This window comes from Balaenoptera borealis, assembly GCF_965194805.1.
Source record: "Balaenoptera borealis genome assembly, chromosome: 2".
NCBI classification, from domain to species: Eukaryota; Metazoa; Chordata; class Mammalia; order Artiodactyla; family Balaenopteridae; genus Balaenoptera; species Balaenoptera borealis.
In genome coordinates this window covers 13,890,517-13,915,568 of record NC_138867.1, presented here as the reverse complement: position 1 = coordinate 13,915,568, position 25,052 = coordinate 13,890,517, and the positions used below count along the sequence as shown (strand labels likewise).

Here is a 25,052-nt window from a genome sequence, read left to right as displayed (position 1 = left end):
AGCCATATTCTTGAGGTTTTTTGCGGGTACTAAACACCCCCCACCAGGTGGAAGAAGTTAACTGCTAACCACCAGCATGTAGAACCCAGACTGGTTGGAACCAGAAGGTTGATGATGTTGACTCCCAAAATACCACCTGGTTACCTCACCTCCAACCAATCAGAAGAATGTTCAGGAGCTGATCAGGCAACCTGAGACACTCTCCTTCACTTTGCCTTTAGAAACCCTTTGCCAAAAGTCACTGGGGAGTTTGGGTCTTTTGACCACGAGCTGCCCATTCTCCTTGCTTGGCCCTGCAATAAATGCTGTGCTTTCCTTCATCACAACCCAGTGTCAGTAGACTGCCTTTGCTGTGCATCAGGCGAGCAGACGCAGGCTTGGTTCGGTAACAATAATAGCACCTGCCTCATTGATTCTGGGGGTTAAATAAGATAATATATGTAACACATTTAGGACCATGGTTGGCACAGAGTAAGCACTGTGGAAAGATTAGCTGTTGCTATCAAGTATGCTTTTCAGCATTTATGAAAACATGCTCCTTGCTACTGAAAGAATTGAAGACCAGCATCTATGGCTCTGCTTTCCCTGTCTTACCTGTTAAATGATACTATCTTCTGTCATTGCCTTATGCTTTCTTTGACATGTTTCCCACTTCACCTTCTTACATAACTTCAAACAACATACCATTGTGTAGTTTTCTGCTTTTTCATTCTTGTCTCTCAGCTCATTTGGGATGCTCCTCCCACTGACACCATTCCTGAAGCTTTGGTACTAGTTTTCCCTTGATTCTGCACCTGTCTTTATCCCTTTTATATGGGCTTTAAAATCTAAGCTCATATGAGATCCATTCACACTGGCTCCAAATTCTGCTCATTGGAAAGGTTTGCAATTATCAGAATTTCATTCTTTACTTTTTTTTATTTTATAATCTTCCCCATCATTACTTTTTCTAACTTCTGAGGGATAAAACTATCAGCAGAGTGCCTAAATTTATCAGATGCTCTTTATTAGCAGAATGAGAATAAGGCATTTGAGGAGCTCGGTGACCCATCACACCTATCTTTTCTGTCTGCCAAGACAGAAGACTGTGTCATTTATGCATTCAATACATGCAAAAATGAAACATTTCTGCTTCTTTCTCCTTCTATCATAACAAAAATACACCATTTCTAGTTTTAAATATGTGGATTTATTATTAATTATATAACATATCATTTTTAAATTGTACTCCTCCCAATTCTTTCTATTGGATCCGTTACTTTTGAAAAAATAAAAGTATATTTCATCCTACCAAGTTTAAAGACATCAAAACTGAAAAGCATAAAGGATATGCTGCTATATAATCTATGCAAGGAAAAACACTGCAGAAATCCAATCAGTAGTCACGTATCCAAAGAGAAGCTTTAAACCTAACTTCAAAAGACTGGAAAACGAATGAATATATTTTGAGTTAAAAGAAAACATTTATAGCCTACATATTAATTTCTAAATGATTCCCTGTTTTAATCTATTTTTTTCTAATATTTGCCAACCACAAATTCATCCCTGTCACCATGAGCAAGAAGTCTTGCATGCTTACTGCAACCAGAGAACACTTAATTCTAAAATGCAAATACTAGACATATGACAAATAAATACTGACAAGATTTTATGAAACAGCACAATATCAGGGGTTTTAACAGACTGCTATATGTGTTAAAGTAAGAGATTGTGTCTTGAGGAGATGCTTCTCAATCTAGGCGTTAGAAAGAACCATTTTTTTTTCAGGTTTCCAATTCATATGAATACTTTGTAAAATGCAACAAAAATGAAGAGAAACATAAAAGTTTTTTGTTTTTTTTTTAAAGGCAGATGTACAAATTACAAGCCCATGAGCATCCCTTTGGATGTTGCAGCATGTTAAGTCGTTACAAAGGATTCTAATCATTCTTAATTTCTACATCTACTTTGATAGAAGCAAATGTTTCACAGAATATCGCTGACCACACTTTGATTATCACTCCTCTGTCATAAGCTACTAGGACAAAACGTGACTGAAAATGGGTCAGAGCCAGACTAGTCCCAAGTACTGTTATTTCTTACCTGGCCCACAACTGACATCTAATGGGCTTTCCTTACTGCCCAATCCCAGGGTCACAGACCAGAGTAGGTCTGTCTCTGTTCATGGTCCTCAGGGGCTCCTCCTTGCTCTTAGAATAAATCCATAATCTACACATGGCCTAGAAGGTCCTACAAGAACTGGCTGTGCCTGCTTGTCTGATGTCATCCCTTCTCCCCTCTGTCACTGTCTTGCAAATACACATGGGCCATTGCTCAGGAAAGCCCTCAGCTTCCTCTAGGTCCAGGATCTTCCTACAGGTTGGTCCCTCTTCATGGAATCATGCATCACCACCCATCCATCCTAAAGATTAAAAATGACTGCAGGGACTTCCCTGGTGGCACAGTGGTTAAGAATCCGCCTGCCAAGGCAGGGGTCACCGGTCCAAGCCCTGGTCCGGGAAGATCCCACATGCTGCGGAGCAACTATGCCCATGCGCCACAACTACTGAGCCCGCATGCCACAACTACTGAAGCCTGTGCACCTAGAGCCTGTGCTCTGCAACAAGAGAAGCCACCGCAATGAGAAGTCCGCACACCGCAACAAAGAGTAGTCCCCGCTCGCCGCAACTAGAGAAACCCCGCATGCAGAAATGAAGACCCAACACAGCCAAAAATAAATAAATAAGTAAATTTATATTAAAAAAATACATATATAAACATGTATATATAAATGACTGCAAACACATCAACATTCATCCCATGTAGTGGTAGAGTCAATGCCCCTACCTTCAAATCCAGATGACTCTGTGACCACTGTGACTAACAGAATATGGCAGAATAAATGCAGTGTTATTTCTGAATCCAGAACTTAAGCTGGCAGCTTCCACTTCCTGTCTCTTGAAAGACTCTTTCTGGAACCCTGAGCAACCACATAAGGAGTCTGGTTACCCTGAAACCATCCTGCCAGAGAGGTCAGCTGTAGGCTCTCCAACTGACACTCTAGCCATCCTAGGCAAAGTTTGGGCACACATTGTTTACCATCTAGACTAGCCTATTCACCAGCTGAATACCACCAGTGACCTCAGTCCATGCCACATGGAGCAAAACAATTACAGTCGAGCCCTGTCCAAATGTCTGATTGGGGAAAACAAAACCTGTGAAATAGGGCTTCCCTGGTGGCGCAGTGGTTAAGAATCCACCTGCCAATTCAGGGGATACAGGTTCAAGCCCTGGTCCAGGAAGATCCCACATGCTGCGGAGCAACTAAGCCCATGCGCCACAACTACTGAGACTGCACTCTAGAGCCCGTGAGTCACAACTACTGAAGCCCACGAGCCACAACTACTGAAGCCTGTGCACCTAGAGCCCACGCTCCGCAACCAGAGAAGCCACCACAATGAGAAGCCCGTGCACCACAACGAAGGGTAGCCCGTCTCACCCCAACTAGACAAAGCCTGCACACAGCAACGAAGACCCACCACAGCCAAAAATAAATAAATAAAATAAATAATTTTTTTAAAAACCTCTCTGTAAAACTGTGAAATATATTACAATGGTTCTTGTTTGAAGTAACTAAATGTAAAAGCAGAACAATGACTTCCCCAAAGATGTCCACATCCTAATCCCCAGAACCTTGAACATGTTACTTTACATGGTAAAAAGGACTTTGCAGATGTGATTAAGATCTAGAGATGGTACGATTATCCTGGTTTATCCAGGTGGATCCAAAGTCATCACAAAGGTCCTCATAAGAGAAAAGCAGAAGGATCAGAGAGAGACAGAGAGAGACAGAGGGAAATTTGAAGATGTTATGATGCTGGCTTTGAAGATGAAGGAAGAGGCCATGAACGAAGCTGGAAAAAACATGGAGTGGATTCTCCCCTAGAGATTCTGGAAGAAACACCTCCCTGCCAACACCTTGATTTTAGTCCTCTGAGACTCATGTAGGGCTTCTGACCTCCACGACTATAAGTTAATAGGTTTAGTGGTGATTTGTTACAATAGCAACAGGAAATAAATGCATTAAGTGTTAGGGTAGTTTGTTACACGATAATAAACAACCAGAACACAACTCTCCCTGCCATCACACCTCCCCGCATACTTATGTTCAAACAAATCTTTACCTTGCTAATTCTTGTTCATCATTCAGAACCTCAGTTTAAATTTTTACTTGTAGGCATGTACTGAAGAATATATCCTCAGCATGTAATTTGTATCTGAGATTATATAATATCTGAGTCCCTACAAGATGAAAAGTTCCAGAACGTGAGGTCTATTTGGTCTATTTGGCTCACCAAAGAATCCCCATTCTGCATGTGCAATACCTGGCATTCTGTAAATATTCGATGTAAATGAATACAGAATGAATTAGAATATAAATAATGTATTCGAGCAAAGGAAACTATAAGCAAGACGAAAAGACAACCCTCAGAATGGGAGAAAATATTTGCAAATGAATCAATGGACAAAGGATTAATCTCCAAAATATATAAACAGCTCACGCAGCTCAATATTAAAGAAACAAACAACCCAATCAAAAAGTGGGCAGAAGGCCTAAATAGACATTTCTCCAAAGAAGACATACAGATGGCCAAGAGGCACATGAAAAGCTGCTGAACATCACTAATTATTAGAGAAATGCAAATCAAAACAGCAATGAGGGGCTTCCCTGGTGGTGCAGTGGTTGAGAATCTGCCTGCCAATGCAGGGGACACGGGTTCGAGCCCTGGTCTGGGAAGATCCCACATGCCGCAGAGCAACTAGGCCCGTGAGCCACAATTACTGAGCCTGCGCATCTGGAGCCTGTGCTCCGCAACAAGAGAGGCCGCGATAGTGAGAGGCCCGCGCACCGCGATGAAGAGTGGCCCCCGCTCGCCGCAACTGGAGAAAGCCCTCGCACAGAAACGAAGACCCAACACAGCCATAAATAAATAAATAAATTAATTAATTAATTAAAAAAAAAAAAACAGCAATGAGGTATCACCTCACACCAGTTAGAATGGGCATCATCAGAAAATCTACAAACAACAAATGCTGGAGAGGGTGTGGAGAAAAGGGAACCCTCTTGCACTGTTGGTGGGAATGTAAATTGGTACAGCCACTATGGAGAACAGTATGGAGGTTCCTTAAAAAACTAAAAATAGAGTTACCACATGACCCAGCAATCCCACTACTGGGCATATACCCAAAGAAAACCATAATTCAAAAAGACACATGCACCCCAATGTTCATTGCAGCACTATTTACAATAGCCAGGTCATGGAAGCAACGTAAATGCCCATCGACTAACGAATGGATAAAGAAGATGTGGTACATATATACAATGGAATATTACTCAGCCATAAAACGGAACGAAATTGGGTCATTTGTAGAGACGTGGATGGACCTAGAGGCTGTCATACAGAGTGAAGTAAATCAGAATGAGAAAAACAAATATCATATATTAATGCATATATGTGGAATCTAGAGAAATGGTACAGAAGAACCAGTTTGCAAGGCAGAAATAGAGACAGATGTAGAGAACAAACATATGGACACCAAGGGGGGAAAGCAGTGGGGGGGGGGGGGATGAATTGGGAGATTGGGATTGACATGTATACACTAATATGTTTAAAATAGACAACTAATAAGAACCTGCTGTATAAAAAATAAAATAAAATTCAAAAAAAACTTTACATTAACACATCATCAAAAAAAATAAAATAATGTATTGGAGCCTTAGTTTGTAAATGTACATAAAGAAGACAAACTGTTAGAAGTGTGTTCAACTAATGGAAAAAAGTTTTAAGAATAGAAAATTCTTTTAAAACTTATTATAAAAAGTCCATGAAAGGAAGTGATGGCTGCCTAGATGGGGGCTGAATGCATATTTGAGCATCAGGGCGGAAAAAAAGAGCAAGGTTGACCTTTACCCAAAAATATTAACCAACAGTGAAAAAAATCAAAGAATTGAATTTTTGATCATATCACATTCAGCAAAATTCCAAAAAACAAAACTGACCAAAGAGACATTCACACCCTTACAGAAAAAGAATCAAATTGAATTTTCTATAAATTGCCTCTTTAACATGGAAAGTTGGACAATATTGGAAAACACTGTCCCTCAGTATCTGCAGGAGATTTGTTCCAGGAGTCCCCACATATATCAAAATTTATGGATGCTCAAGTCCCTTACATAAAATGGTATAGTATGTAATCCGCGATTCTCAGCGATAACCCTTGATGATATCTTGAAATATGCCCCCTCACTCGTTTTCCTTTAAGAATATAATCCTAGGGACAATTGGGGTCACATAAGAAATGATGCTTCATAATCTGCATTCTTCATAAATATTTTTTTACATCATTAAACATTGTTTGCTAACATGTTTTTAATAGCTTAACAGGACTTTTACACACAAATGTCTCAATAAAATATTTTACCAACATGTTTATATTATAAAAGTTAAGAAACTATAACTACAAATAAAACTCAGACTTGTAATTTCCTAGTGTGAAATTCCTAGATCAAAGTCCGTATACATTTTTTAAGGCTCTTGATTCACATGTATCAGCATTTTCTGATTGTGAGGTATAATAAAAGAAGTTTGAGAAATAAAATATGCTACTTGAAGATTAACAACATAGACTAACACATCAAAAGCTCTGAGAAGTCCAGCAATAAAAAAGAAACCTGTGTTGAACTTAGCTTAATAGAAAGATAAATATTTTGAACAATATATTTTCTACCCCATATGGCATGAACTACCCCATGAATGTGCTGGTGGTCTCCTTTAGCTTTATGACCACTTCTGTTTTTATGCTTTGAAAGGTTCTTCTACCCCAAGATCATAAAACAAGTCATCTATACATAATTTGAACATTTAAATCTTTCGTCCATCAAGAATTTATTTTGGCATCAGGAACACCTTAGATTCTCCATGTTCCTTTTTTTTAAAATGAGAGGCTGATTTTCCTGTTAGGAATACTGACAAGGCTTATCTCCCTTCTCCAGTTATAATGCCATCTTTATCATATCCTAAATGGCCACAGATAACTCAATCTACCTTGAGCTCTCTGTTCCATTACACCAAGCTCCACCATACCACACTTCTTAAATATTTGTAAATGCAGAATATATTTTCGTGACACTAAGGAAATGGTACTTTCATTACTCGTTTCCAAAATTTTTCTTGGATATTCTCACATGCACATGTATGAATTCAACAAATGAGTTCCACATATAAGTAATTCAACATCCATACGCTGATACATATGTAACTGAACTGAATTCATCATGCACATACGGTAGGTACATATAGATGTTGGATTTAGTCTTCTAGATTAAGAAAGTAGAATTTGGTCAAGTTTCAAAATTAAAATCATATTGGGGGACTTCCCTGGTGGTCCAGTGGTTCCAAACGCAGAGGATGTCGGTTCAATCCCCAGTGGGGCAACTAGGATCCCACATGCCGCGAGGCAACTAAGCCCACGTGCCACAACTAGTGAGCTTTCGTGTCACAACTGGAGAGAAGCCCGCGCACCGCAACAAAGAGCCCGCACACTGCAGCGAAAGAGCCCGCGTGCCACAACTAAGACCTGATGCAGCCAAAAAATAAACAAATATATATTTTTAAAAATCGCATTGGGATTTTCATAATAATTATGCTGAATTAATTTAGGGGAGACTTTTCCATACAAAGTCCTCCTGTCCCAGAACAAGGCTGGATATGGAACTTACGTAAAGTGACTGTGATTAAGCTGATGAAATTAAACCAGCTAATATGCAGAGGGACTCACACTGACTATAATTTTTAAATTCAATCCGCATGACCAACACATGAAGTAGATAATATTATTATTCCTGGTTCACAGAGAAGAAAATTAAAGCTACGTAACTTGGGTCACATATATATGGGGAGTTACAAAATCACAAAATTTTTGTTGTACAGGTTTTTTTCCCCTCTCATTCAGATTAAATGAAGAGTTCAATCTCCAACTTCATTTTCCAAATACATCCATTAACCAGAATTTAGCTCTGTAAATCTCTGCGATTGGATGAATTCACTTCCCAATCTCCATCCTGACCAGTTCCAATCCAGCAAGACAAAACATCTGAACTTTATAGTTTCCTAGTTTCTAGGAAATAGAATATAGCTGGCAAAAGATAATCTGAGGTCAAGGTTGGTTCTAGGATAATTCTTTTAAAAAAAGTAAAGAACAATATTATTTTCTTTTTTAGGAATGGTTTTTCTAACATTTTCTTCATAAGAAGTCAGTGAACCCAAAGAATATGAGCACGTTTGTTAACTGGCCAATTCAGCCATATTTTGTGCCAATAAAATGAACCTTACTTCTCCAATTTCATCAGTTAAAGAACCACAGGCTCTAATTTGGTACTTTGAGATGTCAGTAAATGAAGAATTGAAACAATTCAATGTATTGAGGTTAAAAGAGATTAAAAAGGGATTTAATAAAATTAAATTGGTGAGGGGAAAGAACATATTTTCCTCGTCCCTTAAAATTGAGGTTGCAGGGAGGGGTGCTGAATAGCCCTAGAATTCTTAGATTTCTAAGTTTATTTCATTTGCTGATCTAAAATGTTAAAAAACTTTCTGAGAGAAACTGGTTGTTTATAGAGCTAGTATTCAGACAACTTAACCTTTTGGTTTAAAACATATGAAAACATAGAAACTAGACATATCTTCTGTTCTATCTTCCTTTCAACATGCCTATTCTGCTCTAAAAAGTTGTTTGTCCCTTTAACACAAAAGGCAACTGAAAACACATTGATGGCAAATATTCCCATGATGTGCTTCAAGTTTCCCTAAGCAATAGCATTACTCTTTTTTCTAAAAAGTAACTATGCTTCTCACAGATTACTTTGGTTTTGCACAGCTTTTGTCAGTACGGTCTTTATGACTACAGTTGGAAAGTTAATCAAGAGCTCTACTCCTCCTTTAAAATCTTGACTAACAACCCAGTCATTCATTCAATAAACACGTATTAAATGTTTATTACATGTCAAATACTGTGGTAGCCACAGGGCATACAAAGCTGGATAAAACACAGTTCTTTCCTCAAAGAAGTTCAAGCTAGTGCAGGAAGGACACCGTGGAGGTATGAATTGAAGCATATACAAAATGCTTATGCAGTTGACAGCTCGATTGAGCTGTAGCCCATTACTTGTCACTGCTACAGAGCATGCATATCTGAGCATATTTGGAGATCTGATGGGGCAGGCCCAACAGACGTGATAGGTTTCGTTGCTGAGTAGTAGAAAACTCTTAGTAGCAAATGAAATTTCATACTATAAGAACATATGTATAGAGCAATGATTTATAATATACAATACTATAAATTGGTAAAATCAGTGTATACTGTTACTTTAAGAAATACTTTTACCCCTGCTCTAACTTTACTCAAAGTGAGCCCACAGCAGCAGGAACCCCTTGCTTGATTCCCAGATTTATGTCTTGAATATATTTCTCCACTAAAAGGCTCCAGACTCTTTGGGGCATGACTTATTCTGTGTCTTGGGCGGAAGAAAAGAAAATAGGATGGACATTCTTTTGTGGCCAGAAAGCAAGGATGGTTTTATAGCATGAAGGACAGGGCTGGAAGGGCAAAGGAGATGCTTAAAGGTTTTTCACAGAAGTTGTGAAAAGCCAAAGATCAAAAAGATCCACTTTTTGATCAAAAAGAGAATAATAATTATTAATAATCAGGACAAAGTGAGAGTTTGTCATTAGAGTCAAAAGAGAAAAGGTAATATAAGTTGCATAAGCCACTATAAGTTATATAAAATACTGTTATATACAACAGAAGATAAACATAATAGAATACTTAAATTTGGTCTAATGTTAATGGTAAGGGAGTGTTCGTTGACGGATTCTTTAGAAGTTGGATTTAGTTGTATCTGTGTTAAGTCGAGTGACTACAAAGAAGGCAAGCGAACAGTCTCAAGAGTGAGTCCATCACTGATTTCTCTAGGAAATTCCCTCCCTCCAAGAATTTTGTGAGTTTGGTAAAGACTGACTAGCGATTTTCAGGGACACAGGACAGCGTCACTTTGGGCACCACTACCCCACAGGTTGTTGGAGTATCTCCCCAGCTCCACGATTCCTTCTTCTTCCCATCATCTCCCTCTTCCCTCCCCTGGATTCCCCCTGTGTCTCCTTCCTCTGAAGCTCAGAATCTCTACTATGCAGAGGAATCTAGCTTTCTAAAGCCCACATCGGGAAACTCACTCAAACACATGCAGTTATTTGGAAGAACAAATGTCCTCCAGTGTACCAGGTGGCCAACCCCACCCTGGAAGGCAGAAGCAGTTATAAACAGCTGAAAAGTCCCCAGTTATATTTATAATTATTGACTGTATTACTATCTGCTTCCCACAGACTGCATCCTTATAACAATTCTTCAATCACCTCTTAATGATCACAAAGAATTTCTAAATTACTTGTATATTATTCCCTCCATAATGTGGGTTTTCTATATTTTTTAGGAATACATAGAATGTAAAGGAATGTCCTTTACAACTCAAGTGCTTTTCTCTCATTTATTAATCAGCCTAACAGCCTTGGGAAGTCAGGGACTTCCTGAGGAAGTTAGTTTATCCTCAGGAAGTTATTTCCTGGTCAAAGAGGAAGTAAACAGACATGTTAACCAGAGTTTTAAGGTCAGATTCTGTCCATGACTGTAAAGGGCAAATATTTCCAACATCAGGATATGTGTCCTAAAACGTTGGTTCCCAACTTCCTCCATATTCTTTCTTTGCCTGAGATGAGCTCAGAAGTTGGTTCCTGAGTGTAAAACCTTCCAAATAACCCAAACAAAGAAGGTGGGTGCACAGTGTCACAGAATGATAGCCTATTTGTCACTGACAACCCCAATTATATGGGATCTACAGAAAACCTAATACAAAGAATGTGCAGTCACTCCATAACTAACCGTTTCAGTGAAAGAGTGGGTGTTCAACGCACTTTTTGACCCTCTTCAACGCTGCCGGAGAAAGGTCTGTTCAGAAGCCTCCACTTTCCCCCACGTAAGCCCAAATGGATTTTTCTTCACACTCTAACATGCCATGCTGTATCACCCTCTCCACCCTCTACCTTCTACCCACACAGCAAAAGCCAAGTCCCGGGTTCCCAGGATGCCTTTCCCAACTCCTCCAGCTATAGCACTTCTTCAGATCACTTGTTGGGACACAATCCCATACTACCCCAAACTACTATTTAACTGTTTCATAAGTGTTTATTTCCCCCAGTAATTGTGAAAGTTCTGGAAGCAGTGGATCTTGTCATAAAATCGAATCCCTCAGGGAACCAAAACAGCTAATAGCAATATTGTGAAGGATGATTGTTTATGGCGTTAGAGAATGATGGAGACTCAAGAGCTGCAGGTTGGATGTTCCACTTAAATCCGTTAAACCCAAGGTTAGTTTTGAAAATTCTTCAGGCAGAAGAAGGGTAGGGATCATTCTCTGTGCTACCAGTTTGTGACTAACATACATTTTGTAGCCCCCAATCAGGGCCTAAACAAATGTATCTGAACCTAGATTACATCCTTTTATAAATTCCCATCTAGTTAAAATTACTGAAATTACTGATATCTTAAGAATGATCCAAGCTTTTATTACAAACACACTTAGTTGTACTTAGATGAATCAGAATGTCTATAGTTGAAATATATTGATTATTTGAGTGCCTTTTTACAAGTTACAAGATGTAGGTGAAGGAAATAAACATAGAATTTTGCACATGAGATTAGAATACTGAAGATCTGAGAAACTCTGGCTGTCTCAAGTATTACTTTAAAATGTCCTTAAACACACAACACATACACACACACTCACAGAGAAACTTAATTTCCTTCTGAGACTATTAAATGACATTTTTGCCATTCTGGATAATTCATTTGGGAAGATAATTCCCTCAAGAAATTAAACTTATTTCTTGAGTCTGAGATGGTATTTATAATTTTAATGTACATTTCTAGGCTTACATAACCATTTTCTGGATATTGAGTTGATGAGCTTTCCTCTGCTTAAACTAACCCTCAGATGCAAATGTGACTTCCTTATTAAATTGGGCACATTAAATCTATGAAATGTTCAAATCGTCAGATGTAATTGGTGCAGTTTTTCAAAAGTCACCTAACTTACAATTAAGCAGTTGCTTCAACCATAAAGGAAATTTGATCAGGAAGCAGTAAGGTGCTAATTTAATTACCAAAACACATTAAGCTTCAAAGCTAAAGCCTTGCAAGGCATTCCTAAATGATCCTGAAATTTTAGAGATAGTTAAGTTTTAAATTTAATTTTTAAAGGCAAAACAAAGCTCTATAATAATCAGTCATCACCTTCCTCATATACTGAATAAAAGTTCCTAAACACCAGTTTTTGATTTTGGAATCTCTTCCTCCCCATAAGGTCCTCCACCCTACCTTCCAATTTGGATAAATGTCATTTTATAACTATTTTATTTATTTATCTATCTATCTGTGCCACACAGCATGTGGATCTTAGTTCCACGACCAAGGGGCGCACCCGCGCCCCCTGCAATGAAAGCGCGGAGTCAACCACTGGACCGCCAGGGAAGTCATCCCTTTATAACTATTTCAAAAGAGATTTCTTCAGCGTCATTTTCTTTCTCCAGTTCTTTATATTCCTCTTCCTATGTTATCACTCTATTTGCTCCTGTGTCATAGATAGAATTTCATTCAACTGTAAGAGACTGCTTCAAGGTACATTTCCATTCTTCCAAGGCACATGGTCTGAGATTGGTATCTACCACTTGTGTGCATTTCCAGTTTAAGAATAATTCCATGGCTCAGTTTTAAAGGGAAAACAAGCAATACAACTATTCAGTACTTTTATATTACATACACTATAGACCCCATATCATGATTAACTTACATATCAATTTCAAACCCTAACTCTGTCTGGTGCAGTCTGTTAAGGGCACAGTTATGGCAACCGGAAAACTAAGCCTTCAACAGTGCCGTATAAAAGCAACTTGGAATGTTGATTTTTGCTTTCTATAACTGAGGATTTGAAGTCATTTTCTAGACTATACATGGACACAAAAGTGTTTCCATGCAGAATATCAGCAATCTAGACACAATTATGAGTTGGCTTTTGAAAAGGTACTTCTCATAAGTACTTTCAAAATATACTTTGATATAAACTTATAACAATGACTAGTATGAAATTCTCATTACTTTTGCATGACAATTACAAAACAAGCATTAAGAATAAATCTTAGCACTCAGCACTCAAAGCCTATCTTTGCTACTCACCAGTTTTACATGACTTTGGGCCACCCTGATTCTTCCCCAGTCTCCCTGTTTTCATCTGCCAAATGGAAACATTTATGCCTATGTCACAAGAGAAGTGTGACGATGAAACAAAGATGAATGGAATAATGCTCATGAAAGTACTAGTAAGAGCCTGAAATAAGTGTCCGAGAAATGTCTGTTGAATTTGTTGGATAGTCAAAAAGCCTTTTTGGGAAACAGAATCTACCTTGAGTTAAAAGTATCATCTTTCTCTTCTTGAGTGATTCATGTGAATCTTGTCTGAGGAGTACATTCAAGAAGTAAAAAGATAATATAAAGAAGACAAAGAGAATAAAAGCAAAGCCAAATGCCTGGACATTTTAAAAATAACTCTATTTAGAATTGGTCTAAATTGGACACCGAAAACATGAGAACCCAGGACTGTATAAATAAACTGGTGATTTTAGGTTCACGGAAAGAATATCACCTCAAATTCTTCATAAATCAACTCATTTCGGATGAAATATTTTAAAATGAACTTCTTTCAGGGAGTTAATTAAATGGGCAATTTCACAATGTAATGTTATGCTGATCTACTAAAAGGCTATTTTATAATCATGAGCTGACAAAGGTAGTGTCTCCATCTCTGGAAGCGAATCTACTTAAGTAGGTTGAGATCCTTTTGCCATTTGAAGCAGCTCCCCTCCTCCCACTGGAAGGACTGATCTATTGGGGCTCAACAGTCTTTCTCAAACTCTTCCAAACAGCCCGCCTCAGCTTTGCAACCAGCTCAAAATAGGCAGCGAGAGATCGGGTGCACAAATGAGGGTTAAACAGCTTCATGCTCCAAAGGCAAAAGCTTTTTTAAAAGGTTATGCTTTTTTCTAATTGGACCATCTTTCACCAAAACATTACTGTGTCGAACTCCTGCTTGACAATGTATTAGGTGTGTAATCTTGAGCAAATCTCTTCAGTTCTCTGTGCCACAGGAATTTCTTTGTAGAACGACTGCAGTAGATCAGAAAATTGCCAAGGCTTTTGGTAGCTCTAAAAATTCTCGGATTCCACGGTTGCTCGGCTTGATAACCAACATGGATAAACAGCCATCACACTTATAAATTGTGTTGTCCATGAGTTCAGTATCTAAACTTGAACATGATTAAAGAGCAGCTGAGTGAAGCTGACTCTTCATCAGCCACAACTACATCTGGCCTTTGAACTAACCACTTCATTTTCCCCCAGCTCAAGAGAGGGCTGAGTTGTTGAGATACCACCCTTAAAGCCACACCCTCATGCCCACCGGGCCCACCCCCACCCCCCCGGCCGCCCATCCGCCCATTCCATGAAAGAAACCTAAGCTCAGCTTCCTATTTCTAGGAAGCTTCTTCATGATCTAACCTAATCCAACCGATTCTGCTCACAGCTGGACATGACTTTCAAAGAGCTGAAGGTCAAAGGCCATCCTCTCCAGTACAAGAGAAAACACCCTGTGGGTGAGAAAGACAGAAAAAAAATGGAAGAGAAAGAATAGTAACACAACTGGAAAGAATTAAGCTATGGTTTATGATGTTGGAATGCAGATTTTGTTGGGGAAAAAATGGAAAGTTCTCCAGCTTTCTACACTTGAACCCAGACCCCCTACAGTATCAGGAAATCAGGAACTTAAACTGTCACAAGAAATATAATGGGTCTTAAAAGAAAGCCTATACCTTATCAGAGAGAAAGCACTGCAGGCTGCCAATTGCTTGAAAGGGGTGTGGCTTTAGAGTCACAAATTAAGACGCATGAAAGTTTTGCATGAGATTTTGGAACAGAACACTACCATCAGGTAAAAAATGCCATTCTCTTTTGGATTAAAATCAAATTGTATCATCATCTGGGCCCACCATCCTAGGGGAATAGCCTTATGACCCAAAGTGGATCATACGCTGCAACTTTAGATAGCAAAGACATAAGCCCTTAGCAAAGCATCCGACTTGGAGGGAATAAATGTGATGCCTCAGCCATTAGGGTTGGATGCTAACATGTTTAAAACCTGAACTGAGGTTAGCAACTATCCAAGAAAAGCTAAAAAATAAATTAATTAATTAAAAGGTTGGGAAATCTGTGGGTCTATGATCTCTCCCGTCTTCCAGAGCTTCATGGGAGAATATGCACGTACCATGATAGGTCAACTCTGACCGGGCACCACATGCTGGGCTATGAACCCTCCTGGTCCAGGGATTTGTTATGATGGCTTTCAGGCCAGTTCTGGCCCCAAGGCCAGAGCATCTCAGGAGAAGCTTCCAGCCTCCAGCTCTGCACTTTGTACTGGCCAAGACTCAGCCTCTCACCTCTCAGAGTTGGGAGGTGGCATATTAAAAGAATGGTTTGTGATGGTTTAGATATAAGCCTGAAGGTCAGGCGGCGGCTCCCCAAAATCCTTTTTTCACGTGTAAAATTCAATGAGTTTTAGTAAATTTACTGAGCTGTGTAACTATCACCACAATCCAATTTTAGAACATTGCCATCTCCCCAATAAGAGAGTTAATCACCGTCCCTGTTGCCAGCCCCAGGTTAGCGCATGTTGTGTGTCCTTCCCTTCCCTCCACTCCCAGGTCCTCAGTTTATTTCCCAGCATACGTTGCATAGAGTGGTTACCCACGTGTTTCCCAGTAAGAGACAGTGCCTGGGCCATCAGCTACCCTGTGGAGGTTGGACACAAATGCACACATGTGCACACACACAGACACACACACACCACCACCCAGGGAGCTGACATACCACCTCCTCATCCAGCCCCTCAGGGAGAAGTCCAACACTGTTCCAAAATGCTTCCAACCCAGCTATTACAGGTACACTCACGGTTTTCAAAAGCTGCGGGAAAACAATATTATCCTCCACAAAAGATAACACGTTTAGAACTCAGTATCACTCAGACCTTTAAACTGAGATCCTCCCTGTGCTTCTTGAAGACAATACCCATGAATTCAGAGGTGAAAAATCCTAAGAGGATCCAAGAACTGAAGAAAATAACCGTAATCATACAGCTTCCAGAAAGTCAGGCACACCACTTACCCAATATGCTTTTTAACATCAAAGGTTAAATATAGTCCTAGAAAACAGTGGAAAGAGAATCAAAGAAGCATTTTTAAATGTGCTCTTGTTTAGCGTGTGTAAGAAATTGGTGTCCACCTTCTGTTTTCTTTTCTTTTGTCAGTGTGCTGCATACAGTGGTTACTTAGGTGTTTTCCGGTAGGAGGAACCGTTAATGCCATCAGGTAAATCCACCTTGTGGAGGTCAGAAGATGTGATTCCCTGACTGCTCGTCCTGAGAGGTGGACCTGGGCTCTGTCATCTGTGCACTGAGAAAATGAGCACTGGCTATTATGCTTCTATCTGGAAAAACTAGACCCCGTAATACGAGACCACTCTGTGGCAAACAACCCTGAAACACATTTTAACGTAACTAATACCCACATCAAATTCATTTTTTAATATTTTAAAATTTTCATTGATTGAAAAACAGTGGCAAAATGGATTCATGCAAATAAATAGCAAATCAACACATTCTTTTAAAAATTTTTTTAGATAAGCAAAAAATGGATCGCATCTTTCATAACGACGAGGTACTTCCACTTAACGAGTTCGGAAAAAACTCCGTATCAATTTAGCCCAGTTGCTAAAAATTCTGTTTCGTATCAACATCACACATTTTCCCATTTTTCTCTCCTGAAAACACACTGTGACCAAAATGTATGAAACACTGACTGGGCCTACACCAAAAGGATCTTCCTAAGAAAATGGCAAAACAAAAATGAAAAAATTTTTCATAGTTATATAGTTTTTTTTGAAGCATAAAAGCAGACATTTTTAAAATGCATGAAATCCCATGGCCCCTTCCCCCAACCTTTGCAACAGAGCTCATATATTTTTGTATTTTCTATTTTTGAAAAGGAGAAAAAATATTAAGAGAACTTAAATCCGGATAGGGAAACCCAGAAGAATTATTTCACATACTTTTAACTTTCTATTTTCACAGCCACTCAAATTAGACAAATTACTGTGACAAGCGTGACTGTAAAATAATGGTGGAAAGAAGTGATAATCTTACAAAACACAGATTTCTGATTAGAGCAGATCATAAATCAATTAAATTGAAGTGATTTCCACTCTGGCTTTTAAGAATCAAAGCAAAGGTCTAAAATCAATTTACCCGATTTGCACATTACCTTAACTGAATTTCAAGAATGATCTAATCCCCATATTTGAATGAACAGGCACAAAATTAAAGCTGGATTGCTACCTGATTCTTCACTACATTAAGGAGAACACTCCAATCTGTTTTGCCGCAGAATGCTGGTAAAAACAACGCTAAGGCACTAAACACAAGGGAATACAATCCAGTTGTAAAAGCTATTTATCCATCAGTCTGGGGATAATTAACCCAGAGAAGATAATTCTTATTTGAAACACACCAAGTCAAAGAATACCCAAAGAGAAGATACACACAACAGAAGTAAAGCATCATCATTAATGCATATCCTGTAATGCAGATCAAGAGCAATCGAACAACTGAGATGACCAACACCAGGCTCTGAGGGCGTTTCCCGATATTACAAGCAGCAGAACTTAAGCCTCTGAAACAAGGACTGGAAATGTTGTTTCCACAACACCCTGCACACTAGGAAAGTAGGCTCTATACAGTGTCGTGAGAAAATCAGCTGACACCTCACAAGTCTTTCATTATAAACGGCATTCGTGTCTTCCATGGACCTTCATTCAACAATTCGTTTAGAAAGAACCCTTCGTCAGAAAAGAAGTCATTTAAATGTGTTTCACATTAAAATAAAAGGAGCCGATTCCATAATTGGGTCAACTTTCCACTAAATAACTACAATAGAAACAATGATTTCCACACTCAAACGAGTAAGTAATAACTGAAAAGCTTCTCAACTATTGGGAAGCAATTAAATTCCAACACGTGCTACTACATATAGTCAAATTCTTTATCAAGAATATCAATGCAACCAATCTTTGTTCTGACAAGCAGGACTTTTCACTTATTCTTTAAAGAATCAAACAAACCTCTTTTCCTACTCCCCGGGTATTGGTGACTAGTTCAGGTTCTACAAATCACATGACTATAACCTTCCCATTATCAAAATCCTGAATTCCAGGTGTGCCTATTTTGAAAGTTCTTGCAGGAACTTTCAACTGCAGCACAAAGATTTTACAATCATAATGTTTTCCATACTGAAAAACAAGCTATGTCATTCACAAACACTTCCCAAAAGTCAGCCTGTTATATTTTCACAAAATAACAGCATTTACCTTAAACCGCATCAAAACAACTTTAGTAGACGGTGACAGCAATGCAACAAAAAAGAAACCTGGGAAAACCTTGGCCTTCTCGTATTTAAGAATCTCATATGCTTCCACTCAATAGAACAGAACTGAAACTCACACCTTTTACGTGTCTTCCAAACACAGCCAATACTGCGACCAGAGGGCAAGAGATAATGAAGAGCAGATGCCTACCTTCACTGGTAGCCACATTCTTCTGGGCTTGGGTCGGCGTGTGATCTGTACTTGAACTCACGTCGGATGAGATGCTTGAGCTGCCTTTGCCTAGAGAAAACAGGAACGAGCAGCTTTTGAGTTTTGTAATTTCAGAACTGGACCGTGCCTTGCACTCCATCCCTTACCAAGCCGTATCACTTGTTTCCAAGAAAGAAGCCATAATACCAAGAAAGGAGTTCATTAGGTTCCTTGCTTTAGGCATTAAATATCTTTTGGGAAATATCTGACCCATGTCATAGTAGAACTAAAGCCCTATTATAATATGGCTTGACTATAAACTCAGACAAGATTATAAAACACAGTCAAATATGATAACGTAATCTTGTTTTGGCATACATGTGGATCAGAGAGTCCATGCGGGAAACACATCTACAGTATTAAGTTTTTCTTTGCAACTATAAACTATACGTTTCCTAATAAAGGATTAAGACAAATCTAAGAATGAGGCATTATCCAAGGAGCAAGAGCCTGCTGGCTCCAAACAGCTGCATCACCTTAAAAAACAAATTCCCTGCTTTAATGGGTTCTTCATTAAAACGAACAAAAAAAAAATCCACTTTGTTTTTTCTAATGCAGGACTTCTCAAATGGGGGCGCCTCTCCCTCAAGTGGACATCTGGTAATGACTGGTGGTATTTTTAATTGTCACAACTGGGGAAGGTGTCCTACTGGATTCTAGTGGGTAGAGGCCAGGGGTGCTGCTCAACATCTTACAACGTATACAACGGCACCTCATAAGAAAGAATTATGCAGCCCGGAACATCAATTTGCTGAAGTTGAGAAACCCTGGTCTAAATAACCTCACCTCAGCTCACAACTGAGTCTCTACTCTTCTAAATTTTAATTTGAACATATACATTAATATTGCAGACATTCTCCAAATGCACATGAAAGTCTACAAATATGAACCACACTCACTGCCTCAGGAGGGAAGTGCCAATGACCATGGTGGATGGCATTCTAAGATGATCCCCATGGTACCTGCTACAGGCTGAACGCTTATGTTCCCTAAAACTCATATCTTAAAACCTAATCCCCAATGCCATGGTATTAGGAGGTGATTAGCCTTTGGAGGTGATTAGGTCATAAGGGTAGAGCCCTCATGAATGGGATTAGTGCCCTTATTGAAGAGACCCCAGAGTGCTCCCTTGCCCCTTCTACCATGAGGACACAGGGAAAAGATGGCCGTCTACGAACCAGGAAGCAGGTCCTCACCAGACACCTTGATCTCAAACTTTTCAGCCTCCAAAACTGTGAGAATGAAATATCTGTTGTTATAAGCCACCTAGTCTATGGTATTTTGTTGTAGCAACCTGGACAGGCTAAGCCAGTGTCCATGCCCTTGGTAACCTGCTCCCCTTGTGTATGGATAGAACTTGCAATTTGCCACTAAGCAACAGGACATGGCAATGGTGAGAGGATTTTGCAGATGTAATTAAATTTCCTATGGCATTAACTTCAATCAAAAGGGTGATTATCCTGGGTGGGCCTGACCTAAATACATAAGTAAACCCTTTTAAAGAGCCTAGAGGAGAGAGATCCTTCCTACTGTTCTTGAGGAAGCAAAACACCATGAGTTCCACAGCTGCAAGGAAATGAATTCTACCAACCCCACATGAGCACGGAAGAAGACCCCAACCTCAGATGAGAAAGCAGCTCTGGTCAACACCTTGACTGCAGCTTTGCAAGATCCTGAACAAAAGACCCAGCTAATCCAAGCCCAGAATTGTGACCCAAGGAAACAGTGAAATAATAGATGTATCTTATGGTAAGCCGCTGCTAAATTCATGGTAATTTGTTATGCAGCAATAGAAAACTAGAACAGTCACCAACCAATTACATCCCAGATGAACTCTTTTCACACCACAAGTTATGATCTAAACTCTTACATTAAGCTGAGAAACACTGTTTTCCAATAGTCTTCCCTGCACAGTGTACACACCCCAGTTAGGTAGAGTGAGTTTATAGTCTATAAAAAGGACAAAGTAGAAAAGCACAAATGGGCTTCAATTGAAAGAGCTTCAGGATTTTGTTCGCTAATGTTGAGAGTAATGGAATAATCCAAGTTCACGGGCGATATCACCGGAGCAGTGAAATTCAATGGCTGTTGCTTCTTCTCACCACTGCTCATTATAATTTATGGCTCTGAAACAATTCTGTTATTTCCATCATTTCTGCCCATTTCACATCCTCCTCTCTCAGAGTTAGCAGACAGTGCAGAAACTCTCCATCAGTATGTGTCAGGCCTTTGCGGCAGCATTTATGTGAGTCAGGAAGCACCATTTATCTGCCATGGTTCACCCTTGGTGGGGGTTGACATGTTGGACCTGGTACCTAGTTAGAAGTATGTCAACCTGGTCTCTGACCTCAGTCTGCTGCTTCCTTGTTCTCTGACCTTGGACATTCACTTCTCAGTGTCGACATCTGATAGAGGAGATGGTTGGACTAAGTGATTTCCAGCAGCTCAAATAGTCTATGATTCTATGAGTCCATGGTCGTTCTCCTCAAACCTGAGTCATGCAAATACTACTGTAATATGGCAAAAAAAAATTACTGCGCACCACTAACTTATAGAAATTATTTTTATCATATTGTTACTTGTGATGCACAAATGGAAAACTAGAGATGGCCTCCATCTGCCTTAGATCTGATTCAACAGTAAGACCAAAACAAACTAACGAATTGGACACGAAAACAATAAAACCCATAAAATTCAAATGAACAGCATTAATTTAACCTGGCAGATGATGTTATTTTGCTGAGATTACATTGCCTTTCAAAACGTAAATGCAGCACTGGCTCCTGAAGCCAATGGGCTCTTGGTTTGGGCATGTCCACACTACCCCAGCCCTGTGGGGACTCGCCCTGCCCACCACTTCCATCCACTTGAACTCGGGGAGTCCTTCCTGCTACAACAGGGTGCACGTCAGTTGGCCCTCACTTGCTCTGACTGTATCATTCACGCGCTTTCAGTCTGCTCTTCTTTTATTCCTTATTAGCCTATAACCACTGAAGTAGAGTTCCCTCCTTAAAAGCCAGGTGCAAACTTGGGCAATGAAATCTTGTGGGGGGACTCTGCTACAAAGAGGACCGGTATGCAAGCATCATCTTTAAGATCATCATAAAAATGAAAGCACAAAAGATAACAACAAATTTCAGGAGAAATTTTCAGACAGATCTGAAAATGTGTGTGCAGATCCCTTAGAGGACCACAATCTGCAGTATAGGAAATGATGGTCTATGAAGAAAGGGAAGAAGATTGGGGAAACAAATACTATTATTAATGATTTTTCTAATAAATAGCTAACACTGAGCGCATACGCTGTGCTGCATAGTCTAGTAAATACTTTAGATGCTTCATCGTATTATTCACTGTGCCCTACATCTGTGTGTCTCAACCTTTGTTTCATGATTGCCCTCCCTCCAAGGAAACTTTTTAGACATTTTTCCTTATCACCCTCTAACTGAAATTGTAATACCAAAGATGTACTGCAGATTTGTTATGTACTGTGTATATATATATATCTGCTTTTTATATAAAAAGAGTAAGATTTTCACTCCCCTCCACCCCAAGAACCAACTTTTGTCCCCTTGGGGGTGGTATCACCTCCATTAAGAATGCATGCCTTTTGATAAGCAAAGCATTCTTAAATGCCTGAGTATTTAATGAATTAGCTAATTAAGGAAAGCAAAGTAACAGAGAGATCGATACAGTCCATTCTTGTTATGTTCCCTGAAGTCTCTGCAAACACTGAATTAACAACAGGGAATCATTGCTCTGAGGGGAAACACAGGATTAGGTGTCTGTGAGCCTCTGATCACATTTTTGTCAACCCCATCAATACGTAAACTTGTTTTATGCGTGTTTTTAAACACACCTTGGAGTTTGGGATTGACATGTACACACTGCGATATTTAAATTAGATAAACCAACAAGGATCTACTGTATAGCACACGGAGCTCTGCTCAATATTCTGTAATAACCTAAATGGGAAAAGAATTTGAAAAAGAATAGATGCATGTATATGTATAACTGAATCAATTTGCTGTACACCTGAAACTAACACAACATTGTTAATCAACTAGACTCCAATATAAGATAAAAAATTTTTTAAAAAGAAAAAAAAATACAGACACCTTACTTATTGTTCATACATTAACACTGAACTCAAGGCCAACAGCACCGCGACTCAAGCCTAAAGGAAGCTTACCTAACACATGTAAAGCCTATCACAGCCTTCCTGCACTTAGGAACACCAGACACCTAGCTCTTCAGCACCACACATTTCAAACCGTGAATTCACCAATAAAAACATGAAAATGTGAAACACGTGGCACCACAGAGACTATAAGGACCCTTACTTGCAGCATGAGAGCTGAAACAAGAAGTCACCTTGTTCAACCTCAGCTGGGATCCTGCACGCCTGGACACTCAAATTCTTCACCCTCTGTGCACATCCGAGGATGACCATGAAAGCATCGTGAGTCCCCTTCTGGGGTTACAAATAAATTTCAGCTAGTAGGTGAATCTGCAAATACAGGATCCACAAATAGTGAGGATCAACTACATATAATCTTGTATTAAATCTGGTTTCACAGCTTGTAACCAGCTTTCACGTACACTTAAGTGGGTAGGGTGTAGGATTCTAGAGTCAGGAGGCCGGGGTTTATATCTGGATTTGCCACTTACTAGTATTGAGCAAATTATAAAACCTCTCGATGCTTTAGTGTTTTCAGCTATAAACAGGGTGGGGTGACATTAAATAAAATAATGCAGATATATCACTTCGGAGAGTGCATTTAGAAAATACTCAATAAATCTTAGTATAATGGGTTGCATATTTTGGATACTATTAATATGCTCTTCTCTTCTGCCTTGCTTATGGAAGCATAACCATCTCCCCAGTGAGCTCAAGTGGAAAGGGAAAAGTTGTGTGTGTGCTGGGGGCAGGAGGAGAGGGGGCGCTTACAGAAGAACTGTCACAGGAGAAACTCAGAAGGAAAGAACAAGGTGATACTTGGCTTCTAATAGTCAAAAACAAATCTGCTGTGTGACAATGCTTTTGTAAGCTAAGTTATTGTCTTAGGAAGGGACTGCCAACATATCTCACCTCCTTGAGCAAATCAAGGGCCAGACCTATCAGATTAGATCCTGGAGTTTTATATAAGGGAAGTCCAGACCAGAGGGAGGTGGTGGGAAGATGGGGCAGGAAGCCCAGCCTAGGGAAGTAACTGGAAAGGACCAGGCGAAAGGGAAGCACAGGTAAGACATACCCAGATTGCAACCTGTTTTCTCTCTCTGGGCTTCCTCAGAGAGAGGGGGCGGTGTGTTAGATAGAGACGAGCAGCTCTGGGGACAGAGGGGTGCTGTCACCTCGCTCCCTATGATTAGCACACCGGAGAGCATCACCCTTAGACACCCCAGCACCAACCAGACGCACGGCCACGTCAGGCTGCAGGGTACTCTGGCTGGACTCAGGGAGCTCCCGAGGTGCGACTTCCTGGAGTCGCCTGGGATCCCTTGTGGCAGCGACAGGACCCCAAGCAGAGGAGCGTCTGTTGGGGACCCGCCTAGGGGAGTCAGCTTAGCGGGTGTGATCCTTCTACAGCCAGAACGAGAGCTGATCCCCACAGAGGGGTGCAGGGGAGGCACAGCCAGACCTGAGGAAACACTAATACCAGCAAGAACTGAGGTGCGCTGGTTTCAAAATATACCTACAAATTCTGTGACAGCCCCACTACAGAAGGCGGAGCTTCATCCCCTGCCCTTAAATGGGAAACGGTGGGGGGGGGGGGGGGGAGGAGGGCTCAGCCACCTATGTTTCCACATGCCCTCCAGGTGATTCAGATCTGCCACACGGTCTGAGAAGCAGCCAGGAGCTTCTCCTGGTGACCGATGCCTTGACCTCCACAGAAAGCTGTACCACGAGCCCAGGAGGACCAGGCAAAGTGCTCAGCCCGGTGACCATCACACACAAGTGCTTAACAGACATCAGCCGCCCTGTCCTGTACCCATCACGGCTGCCCACTTCTCATGCAGCTGGAGTGATCTGGGTTTGAGTGTTTCGAGCACCATCTCTGGAGTCTCTGGCTTCAAACCCCAGCTCTGCCAACTCCAAGCCACATGCGTTATCTATGAGCAAGTCTCTCAAATTCTGAATCTTGTTTCATCTCCTGTAATGTGGAGATGGA

The 25,052-nt window shown here is 40.1% G+C and overlaps 1 protein-coding gene across 3 annotated transcripts in view; it reads right to left on the bottom strand.

Moving 5' to 3' along the window:
• The window catches only part of FBXL7 (F-box and leucine rich repeat protein 7), a 419,994-nt gene that overhangs the window by 287,043 nt on the left and 107,899 nt on the right, over positions 1 to 25,052 (bottom strand). For all 3 annotated transcript variants that reach the window (XM_082380352.1, XM_082380354.1, XM_082380353.1), the window contains one exon: positions 18,820 to 18,909. In XM_082380352.1, coding sequence (XP_082236478.1) covers positions 18,820 to 18,909 — 90 coding nt within the window. The remainder of the gene's footprint in view (positions 1 to 18,819; positions 18,910 to 25,052) is intronic.